The sequence below is a fragment of the Elephantulus edwardii genome, unplaced genomic scaffold, assembly GCF_000299155.1.
Source record: "Elephantulus edwardii isolate Elephantulus edwardi_28Jun2011 unplaced genomic scaffold, EleEdw1.0 scaffold00308, whole genome shotgun sequence".
NCBI lineage: Eukaryota > Metazoa > Chordata > Mammalia > Macroscelidea > Macroscelididae > Elephantulus > Elephantulus edwardii.
Window position 1 is genome coordinate 644,824 of NW_006400058.1, and position 11,167 is coordinate 655,990.

Genomic DNA, 11,167 nt, shown 5'->3' on the forward strand with positions numbered 1-11,167 from the left:
TCTGTAGGACTATTAGGAAGCCACCGAACCCCCTCGACGGCCCCACAAATGTAATCTTACTTCCTTTGGACTGCCACCTCCTACCACCTAGGACTTAAGATGAAGCCATACCCCCTTTCTCAGAATTCGGTCCCAAGTCATTCAGGTGCCTGGGTATTATGGTCCCTAGTTCCCATAGGACCCAGGAAGCCTGGCCCTCTGATTAATTTTCCTTTCAGGACCTACATTTGCCAATGTAAATCAAACCCCTCATCCCCTTCGAGTGTGGCTGTCACTGTTCTGTCATCTCAGAGGCTCAGACCCCGGACCCTGGGCTCTCCAAGCCCCCCCTCCCTTCTAACGGGGACTCAGGGACTACAACCTCAGTGAGGTCAGCAGCCCGGGTCCCCATTCACTCTTACTGGGCGGGCGCTGGGAGCGCCAGCACTGCCTCGGCGTCGGCCAGCATCTCGTCCAGCGCCTGCAACAGCACGCCATGTGCTGCCCGGTAGCCCAGGCCGCCGGTCGCTGCTGCGCCACCTGCTGGCCACAGGAACGAGAGCGCGCCCAGCGCTGCACCGCCGGCTGTGCCCTCGCCTGCCCACGCGCCCAGCCTCGCCTCCACTTCCGCGCGTGTCACAGGGCCGGGAAAGTGTGCACGCGTTGCCAGCTCCCCGGGGTTCAGGCCCAGTGCGCGCTCACGACGCGCCAGTGCCGCTGGTTCGAGCCCCAGAGCCCGCCGCCATTCCGCCAGCTGGCCTCGAAGGAGCGCCACATCGCATGCCCAGCCTAGTCCTGGTATGGGGGATGCTGCAGCCGCCAGGCTAGCTAGCAGGGCCGGCCGCCACGCCCCAGCCCGCAGTGCTGCCACCTTGGTTCTGGCGGCCCCAGGAGACGCAGGGGGCAGTGCCAACAGCAGTGCCCCCGCCTGTGCCGGGGGGAGGGCACGCCGCAGCCACTCACAGAGTCCGGGAAGCCCGCCTGGCCGCAGCGGGAACACCGGAGGCAGCGGCTCTTCTAGCACCTCCCAGGACTCATCCTCCGGGCTCAGTACCACATGCCCTGAATCACCGCTGCCCAAGTTCTTTGCGCTGGCGCCAACCTGCTGCGAACTGTCCCTGCTTGCTTTCTCTGAACAGTCCCCATCGCCGACTTTCTGTGATCCGGTGCCATTACTGCGCACATTCGTCAACTCCGCTCCATCTGCATTCTCTGAATCCTTGCCGCTGGCCTTCTCCGCCATTTCCTCTTCCAGGGCTTTCGGTTCCTCACCCTTGCCATCTGTTCGCACGCAGAGCAATGGTGCATCTGGAGGGACCAAGGCTCGAACCTGGGCCCAGTCCTTCTCAGTAGGTGCTCCAGGCGTGACAAGAATGAGGGCATTGTAGTGGATTGGATGGGGGGCGGCGGTAGCACCCTGGGGACTCAAAGGTACAGCCCAGAGCACTACATTGGGGCGTTCCGGGGCCTGGTAGGGTGTGGGTGTTACAGGTGGGACAGCAGGCGCAGCCCCGGTGTCACCAGGATCCAATCCAAGTAGTAGGTCCAGCACAAGTCCCACTCCGTCTGTGCCAGCTACGGCCAGGTCCAGCTGTGCACTACCCAGGCGCTCCAGGCCCGAGCGTACCCACGACAGCACTGCCTCCAGGCCTCCTTTCTCGAAAGCTTCACGCACAGCTTCCAACTCGGCTGCTCCCAGCACCTCAAAGCCATCCTGGGCTGGTGGTAAGAGCCTGAAGGGAAAGAGAAGATGTTGTTACAGGCAGAAAATTCAGAAGAAGAATGTGACATTAGGATTGCAAGATTCAACAACCTGTGTTATAAAGATAACACAACCTTGCTTGCAAAAAGTGAAGAGAACTAAAAGCACTTGCTGCAGATCAAACACTATAGCCTTCAATTTGGATTAAATCTCAACATCAAGAAGTAAAAAAATCCTCACCACTGGACCAATAGGCAATAGCTAGATGGTGAAAAAAAGACTGAAGTTATCAATGATTTCATTTTACTTGGATCCACAATCAACATCCATGGTTAACAGCAGTCAAGTACTTGGTCGATAATGTTAGGCCTTTCCTAGAATTCTAGGAATATCCTGAGATCGAGTGAATTCAATGCCCTAGCCGAAAGCCGGACGACAGAAAATGCCCTTGCTGGGTGTGGCCAGTGGTAGTGCCTCACGCTGACCTCAAAGATGCCACCCCCAGCCCCGCCAATGAACTGTTTGTGAATGAAGGAGTATCTGGTTAAGGCTAACCCCAAACACTTTTTTTTTTTTACCCCAAACACTTTAAGCGCGGGGTCTAGCCTAAAGAGGCAAAGCCTACCCACCCTGCCCCGCCCTAAATCTCACCTCCGCAGGCCTAAATCTCACCTCTGCAGCGGCTCCGCCTGGTTTTGCAGAACAGCCTGCAGGCGCTCTAGCTCCTCGCCCCCGCTGCTCGCGGTGCAATTCCTAGGTAATACGAACAGGGCCGCGGCTCCTAGGCCGGTGCCATCCAGCAGGGTTTCTGTCTGATCCCGGGCTTGGGCTTCAGTCTGGCAATCCCGGGGATGGAGGGTCCGCACCGCCAACAGTGGGGTCCCTCGGGCCAGGGCGCTGCGCGCCGCCTCCGCCAGAGCGGGGGCCAAGGTCTCCCCATTCCCGTCCGGCCCAGGCAGCACCAGCACCAACACGTTGGCCTCCGCAGCCCACGGCCCTGGCGCTGCTGGGGGGCAGCTCAGCTCGCCCAGAAAAAGGCCTGGACCTGCAGCCCGCAGGCTGGGGATTCCCGAGTCCAGCCGTCCCTTGAGCGGCTCCAATGTTTCCACATCTTTGTCACACAACGCTGCGATCAACGAAGACTTGCCTGAGCCCGGGGGTCCCAGGAACAAGGCCGTTACGTCACCTCGTGGTGGCGGCATGGCTGCAAAGCAAGAGAGGGGAAGACCAGGTCAGGCAGACCCCGATGCCATCCTTCTCCCAACCTAGTCGACACTCCCCACCATCCAGACAGCCGGCGCCCAGGCCCTGTTCCCAAGGGACCCAAGTAACCTGTGTGTCCTCTTTCAGAAAGCAAGTGTCTCCCTTCCTGCGGGAAAAATCTCACAATCTGAGGCACAGATGTTTCATCCTACCCGCTGCCATCTCCCGAAGGACTTGCGAATCACTCACCGAACAAACAGCCGACCCCGGAACGAGCGCAGTCTGCAGCAGCTGGGCCAACGAGAAGCTCCTCCTCTGGGATCGGGCGGACGGAGGCCGAAGAGGCCTGAGCTGCGGAACTGGGGATAGTCCCTACACGTTCTGGAAGATCTGGCTTGACGTTCCTGCCTCGAGGTGGGCGTGAGACTCGAAAACGTGACCTCAAAGACACAGCCCTTTGCAGCGCCTGCGCAGAACGGCGGACAGGCGCGAGCTCGCCGGCTCCTACCGACACCGAGGCCTGGGACAATGAGACGGGCCAATGCGCCTGCGCGCCGAACCATCCTTGCGCAATACGGTGACTGCTCTGCCGCACAGGTGGCCTGTGACGTCATCTTAACAGACCGCGGTGCAGAGAAGGCCCCCTCCCGTTATTTTTGAGGCCTGCGATGGTGCGACTCCCAGAGGGCAACTGGGAATTTTGCCTTTAAGAGGTTCACCAGGCCGAACGGCGCGCGAACCCCGGGGACCCTTCCCTTGTTCCCCTCCGGGTGGCGGCGCTGTGGGGAGAGACTGACAGGCGCGACGAAAGGCAGCCCTCTGCAGTATGCGGAGAAATGCAGAGGCTGGGCTACCTTCCTGGGGAAGGGGGACCCGAGGCAATGCTTGAGGCACCGCGCCACCGAGTTGAGGATGGGGAGCATGCGTGGCTGTCAGGGACTCAGGGAAAACGAAGGGTCACAAGATGTAGATGAGGGACTCCCACGCGTGTTGAGTTCCAGGATTTAAGTTTGTTGTAAAAGGCTGTGGACACACCGGTGGGAACGCGGCTTTAGAACAATCACAAGGCCGAGGTGTCGAATCAGAGCTCCACCAGTTTGAGGTTCTCAGGAACTTGCATTTCCTGAGAGCCAGAGCATTGCAGTGAGTCCCTGTGAAGGCCAGAGGTCATAGGACTAGCCGGTCACGTGACTAATGACAGGAGCATAGCCTCAATTCATCTACTTAACTGTTCATCATGCATGCTCTCCTGACCAGAGGGGTTTCTGGTCACTATGGAGGATCCACACCTGAAAGAGACCCTACAGCAGCAGAACTCGCCCTCTGAGGAGTCCCAGCAGCTTGGAAGAGGACATCTGTGAGTACTGCTGCCCAGAGGGTCGGGTGCAGATGATGCTGAAAGGGTCTCTCTAGTATTTCAACCTCCAAGGCTGCCCATTGCCAAAGGCCCGTATACCTTTAGCTGTCCTACCAGGAAGTGCCTTTTCTCACCACGCTCAGGTGCACACCCATCCTGCTCTGGCCAGGAAGACAGGAGGGGGTGCAGACTAGAGGGTCAGGATCGCATCAGGTGGGAGATGTGGCTAGGACAGGTGAGGGGGAGGGAACTACAAAAGGTCCAAGGGTCTCGTCCTGATTTTGCTCAGAATTTGGAGTGTGGCTTGGCCCTCGTTTCCCTGTCAAAAAGGGGCTGCCATTACCTGCCTCACCTGCCTTAGCTGCAGGAAAGGGGAAGGATCAGTGTTGAAAGACAAGTAGCAGTTTGGCATAAAATCTCAACAGCTCCCGAACGTTTATTACACACCAGGCAGCATTCTAGAATTCAGTGCTCATGATTTCATTTGGCCTTCTGTATATAATTGGTGTTAGCGCGATAAGAGACCTGAGGCAAAGAAAAGTATTAATAGAGCAGTAGATCAGAGACACCAAGGGCACACCTGTGTCAGGTTTAATGTACACTTTTGACAGGGCGGTACACACCACAGGGAACCCTTCTCGCTAAGGGAGCGTAAGATTGGGGCTTCTCTTAAGCCGCTTTGGAGAGGATTCAATGGAGCAGGGCTCTGCTCTGAAGCTGCCAGGAAGCTGGGGCAATTCTGTGACTGGATGATCTTAATAACTCTTATCAATGAGAAAGAACCAGCCAGCAGCAACCCCTCATATCAGCCAGGGCAGGGAGTGTGTGTGGCTGTTTTTTGCAGTTTGGACAACATTCATGGTTTTTGTCTGCATTCAGGCTTGATGGTCTCGACTCGATCCATCCCAATTAGAGCCTGGCCTCATCTGATGCTACTGTTCTGTGAAACTGGTGTTCTGTGAACACCAAGACTAGCTGAGTGCCAGGCTCCTAGATGTTGGGTTGCTTTTTCAATAGTTAAAACTATAAACAGCTGTGCGGACTCACCCAATTTTAAGCCCTTTCTCTAAATAAACTCATGTATCCCTCCCTCCAACACAAGCTCCTCAGAAGCGTGGATGGTGAAGCTTCATCTGACATACTTTAGGCATGTATGTTAGAAGGAACCAGTCCTTGGAGAAGGACATCATGCTTGGAAAGATCGGAAAGTCAGCTGCAGACAGGAAGACCCTCAGGGAGGTAGACTGACACAGTGACTGTGACTGTGACGTCATGTATATGAGAGATGGCGAGGAGGACACTGGATGGGGCGAGGTTCAGCTCTGCTGTTCATAGGGTTGCTGTGAGTTACAGTCAACTCGATGGCATCTCACAATAACAAACAAAACAACCCTGTGAGATAGATCTCTCCTGCCCTTATTTGCCAAGCAGGGAACCTGCTGTACCGGCCTGTGAAGTGAGTGAGCTGGGATTCTGCTCCCTCAGACCAGCACACTGGCTGGGCTCCAGTGTCGGTTCCACCATCTCACTTCCTAGCCTCCCAGGTGTGAGCATGCTCCCTACCCTCTCAGTCTGCATATTCATCAAACAGGTCCGCCAGAGTTTGCCTGTACCCCTGCCCAGCACCAGCATAGAGCTTGGCCCCCAGGGAGCAGGTAATGGTAATTGCAGCCATGATTCTTGAGACTCAGGAGAGGTCCTGGAGCTCCCTGCAGGCCTCCCTCGGCGTCTCCCCACATCCCTCAGGCCACCTGGGGGTCCTGCAGTGCACTCGCTGCCTCATCACCTTCACCGACTCCAAGTTCCAGGAGCACCCCAAGAAGGGGGAGCACCCAGCGGACTTCATGGCCCAGAAGCTGCATGGGGCCCTCTTCATCTCCTTCCCCTCCTCCAAAGCCCTCATCACCCACCAGTACAACCCCGCTGCCCATTCTGCCCCACTGGCTGTGCCCACCACTGCCCAGGCCATCCTCCCTTGTCCTGACTGTGGCAAGGCCTTTGGGCAGTCTGCTTCTTTGAGGTGACATTGCTCCGGGCAACCCCGGGTACACTCTCCTGCACTGAGTGTGGTGAGGACTTTGCCCAGGAAGCTGGGCTGTATCAACACTGCATCGGCCGTGTCTGGGGTGAGCTCTGAGTGAGGCTCGAGTCATGGAGATGGAAGCTTTGGGGCACGACCCCAATTGCCGGGACACACCTGTGGCGTGCTTGGTCTCAGGGGGACCGTGGAGGGATCTGCTTCCCTACCTGTTAAAGCAAAAGGTTCCTGACACATGCACCCCAGAAGATTCTCATGTGGGGCACCACACTTTGGAAGCCACACACACGTTTTGAAAAACAGTGGAATCGGTCAGTGATGGAGTCTTTGCTGCAAATGAATGATGAGAGGATGAAGTATTATTATCTCCCTTGTTCCTAACTGAACAATTTGACATCCTGATGGGCGGTGTGGTCACCTTCCATTCTTCCCAGATGGGCACCTTGGGCTGAGGGGCACAGTGCCCTGGATTTGTGCCTGAGGGTGGAGGGCAGGGAAGGCAACACATCCTGGGCCTTCAGTGCCACTTGGTTCTATAGGCTGAGCAACCTGGGTCTTTGAAGATGGGGTGGCAAAGGTGGGAGCCAGGCCCTGGGTTACCTGGGGGCCCCACCCCCTCCTAGCCTTCCCTGCTCGAGAAGGCGTCTGCCATTGGAGGACACTGACCTTCCTCCACCACCCTTCTGATAATTTACACCCCGTTTAAATAATTTTATGTACCACTCCAGTGATGGAATATATGTCATAGACTAACAGAAATAGCAGCTAAAAGCAGAAGAGAGCTTTATTGAAACAGGGAGCTCCAGCTTCTAACCTGGAATTCCTGAAACCCTCAGAAGGGACAGGTAGGTGGAGCTCCAGGCAGAGCTGACCTCGCCCTGTAGGGAAACTGGCTTGGAACCCAACAGAGATGCCGTCTGTTTAGTGTTTTATTTGGCCTACACTAAGTGATTTCTCACTAGCATCTTTCCAACTCCCTTGAAAGGCCCAACCCTGAGCTGACATTGCCTGCAGGGGAAGAAGCTGTGCCTAGTGTACCCTTAGCTTAGAGATATAAAGACAGCCCCACCCAACATTTCACCCTTAACTGCCTGTCACATCCCTGAAGACAGTGGCTGATGCCCTGTTTGCAAAGCCCACAGGGAATATGGACACTGGCATCTCTCTATTTTTCATTTATTAAACTAAGTGCATGTGGCTAAAAAGACTGGGTGTGGTCATCCCTGATAGGATATAGAGAGGTTATGTATTCTGGGGAGTATCCTTAAGCCTCAGAAGAGACATGCCTTTCCTCCACACTGGTTCCTAAAATGTGGACACGGACTGAGCCCTGGGTCACTGTCATTCTTGTACTCATGACGTGCAGTCAACATGGCTCATAGAATCAATGCCTCTTCAGTGCCACTTGCTCCCACGCGCTGGGCAACTCAAGTCTTTGAAAGAGGGTAGCAAAGGTGAGGTGGCAAATGCGGACTGCATGGCTCAGGGCCACCATACTAACCTTAGAACATCCACTTCTGACTGTTGCAGATAAGAGAGAGATAAAGCTCCACCTTATTTTTCAAAGCTGTTGATCAGTCATTTGATCATCAACACTGCAGGACAGAGGAGCTTACCCCAAAGGTTTCCAAGGCTGGCTGGGAGCCGGCTGCCATGTTTCTCAGAGTAGCCAGTGGGCTCACACTGCCAGCTTCTCGTGAATACCCAAGTGCTGAACTGCGCCATTGCTACCAGGGCTTGTCCAAGTCATTGTTTTGGATCTCTTGTCACATGTTTCAGATTGTACGACTTAAGGCCAAGTCCAGCCTACTGGCTAATTTTAGAAATAAAGTTTTATTGGGCTAGGAATGCTCATTCATCTACATATTGTCTATGAATGCTTTCATAGTGTTCATGTTGAATAAGTGTAAGAGACCAAAATGAGTATTACCAAGCCTTTCTCACTAAGTTCGTGGGCCTCCTGTCAACTTAAGAGATATGAAGCTTACTCTCTGAATTTTAACTCCCTGTTCTAGAAAGTATCTCTAGGGGGGGTGTGATTACTGTACAACTTGGAGACGGGTCAGAGTGAAACCAAGCTTCTCCGTGGAGGCTAGGATTTTGAAGCTCCATCTCACATACTTTGGGCACATGGTCAGGAAGGACCAATCCTGGAAGAAGGACATCATGCTTGGAAGGGTGGAAAGAGCGCAGGAGAGGGATGGATCAATACAGTAACTAGGAAAATGGGGTTAGTGTGTTGGAGTTAGTGAGACTGGCTCAGGGCAGGCTTCAGAGCTGCTGTACACAGGGTCACAGGCAGCTCAAAGGCCCATAACAACAACAACAACTGTTGTTACCATAAGATTGGACAGAGCTAGGCTAGGCCTCCATGCTGGAGTGGCTTAGAAAACAAGGGGCTTGGATTCAACTGGTAAATTCCACCCCACCCCCCACCCCGCCCTTAGACACCAATTACTGCAAAGCTAAATATTCCTTTAGAGTGCCTGGTGAAAGTCTAGAAGATTCCAATCCAGACGTCTTCACACCACCCCCAGAGAGGCTCCCCCAGTTCCAGGCTTTAAGGATCTCACCCAGCATGCTGTCCTTAGACCACACTCAGCCCAACATACCCTCAGCTTCCTGTTCTTGCTCTCCTCAGATGCCATCAATTTCCAAGACTTGAAACAGCATCTCTGGTGACTTCAAAAATCTCTCCCAGTCCATGGAGCTCTGGTGGCCTAGTGGCAAGAAGCTGCAACTACAATCCCAGAGGTGCACGGTTCGAATCCACCAGATGTTCTGCCGGGGAAGGAGGGGCAATCTCCTCCTATACCAGTCAGATCTGATTTGATGGTACACGCACACAAAAATAAAATAAAAAAACAAAAACAAAAAAAAATCTCTCCCAGTCCTAACTCTAGGCTTCTCCCCTGAGCTATAGCTTCCTGGGTACCCTGAATTTAAAATTAAATTGAAACTTTCCCATCATACTGATGAACATCTGTGCTCTACTTGATCTCCTGAGTTTGGCTACCCCTCACCCAGTTGTAGTCCAGGCCTCCTAACAGTGCCCTCTGCCACCACTACTGGCCCCTTCCAGTCTCTCCACTAGACTACCCCCCCCCATGAATATGTAAATCAACCTACATCAGTTCTCCATTTACAACCCTCCCAAAGCATCCCATAAATAAACCACAAAGATCTTGGTGAAGCCCCTTAAGCCCACCTGTGCGACTGAGTTTCAGCCCCGTCGACCTCACGGGGCTCAGTCATTCTTGCCTGCCCTGCAGGAGGATGCAGTCCCACCAAGGAGCTCTGGTAATGACTTGTGATGCTACTAATGGAAAGGTCAACAGTTTGAATCCACCACTGTTCTGTAGGAAAATATAAATGATGGGCTTCACAAGAATTCTCCTGTAAAGATTCTCAGTCCTGATAAAGGGTTACTATGTGTCTCAATCCACTCAAAAGCACTGAGTTGAACAACCTTAGGAGCTTCCCTCCCTACTTAATCAAGGTCTTCATGAAAGTCCAGGCTAGGCTTCCCTCCCTACTTAATCAAGGTCTTCATGAAAGTCCAGGCTAGGTCCTGCCCCAGGGCCTTTGCACTTGCTGTCCCCTCTGCCTGACATGCTCTCATCCCAGAACTCTGCCTCCTTGGTGTTGGCTAAAGCCATACCCTTCATCCTTGGATCCCACTCCACTTCCCTCAACATTCTTCAAAGGAGTTCTGGTGGCCTAGTGGTAAGGAATTGTGCTGCCAACCCAAAGGCATGTGGTTCAAATTTACCAGAGGTTCAAATCGACCAATGGCTCCACTAGAGAAAGATGACAATCTCCTCCTGTACAATTTACAGCCTCTAAGAATGCGCTGGAGGGTCGGCAACATTAACACCAGCCCTCTTCTCCCAATGGAATGATTATGTTTACTGATCGCTACCTGTCCTTACACTGGAATCCAAACTCCTAGGGCAAGGAAGGGTGGCTTCCCTCACTGTTTCATGCCAAGCACCTAGGGAAAAGCTCAGCAGAGTCTTAGAGAGTGACCATTTGGTTACCGACAGTCTCTCAGCCTCATGGACACCCCTCCACACTGCTCTGTGATGCTGGTGGCTGTATGCCTCATGTCCTGCCCATGAGAGAGATGGACAGAACTAAGGCACAAGGAGGAAAAGAGAGCATTTAAAAAGAGAAGTATGAGTTTTAAAAGGTACATTAGGAAAGATCCTGTTAACAGTTCAAAAACTGGAACTCACTGTGATCAGTCAGGCTGACTTACAGTTGACCCTCCAGTGGGTTTCTGAGGCTGTAAATCACATGAGAGGAGACTGCCCATCTTTCTCCTGTAGAGCTACCAGTGGATTCGAACGGCTAGAAATGTGGCCTTTGGGTTAACTCCCTATGGACTATGCCACATGTGCTCATTAACAGAGGTTAAGAATGCAAAGCACAGGTACATATTCATTGTCACTATGTAAAAATTGACACAGAGCTGACCCTCTGTTGGGTTTCCAAGGCCAAGCCAGTACCATAAATTACTGAAGCAGGCTGGAGCTAAGGGGCCTAGTTGTGAGGTAGTGGGGAATGGTGGAGACTATAGAATCAGAGTGAATGCCCATCTAAGGAGAAGGTGACCCCTATGCAGGTAAGAAATGACCCTGCCACCCAAAGGCATGCAGTGTGAATCCTCTAGCTGCTCCACCACAGCTCAAAGGCATCAATTCTCCTTCTGTCCTCCCTAGTCATTGTCCAACTCTCTGATGCATAACAAGTGATTGCAAAGACCATGGGCCTGTATCAGGAGCACCTTAGTCTCCAGAGAGACACCGTTGCTCTTGAGTGCTTTAGAGAGGTCCCTAACAGCAGACTTTCCCATCGCAATACGTTTTTTGATTTCCTGACTGCT

General features: G+C 53.3%; 1 protein-coding gene across 1 annotated transcript; it reads right to left on the reverse strand.

Moving 5' to 3' along the window:
• Positions 1-397: 397 nt before the first annotated feature.
• Positions 398-2,883, reverse strand: IRGQ (immunity-related GTPase family, Q). The gene is made up of 2 exons (XM_006901070.1): positions 2,354-2,883; positions 398-1,712 (listed from the first exon to the last, which is right to left on the reverse strand). The coding sequence occupies exons 1-2, from the start codon at positions 2,881-2,883 to the stop codon at positions 398-400; spliced, it is 1,845 nt and encodes a 614-aa protein (XP_006901132.1).
• Positions 2,884-11,167: the final 8,284 nt, after the last annotated feature.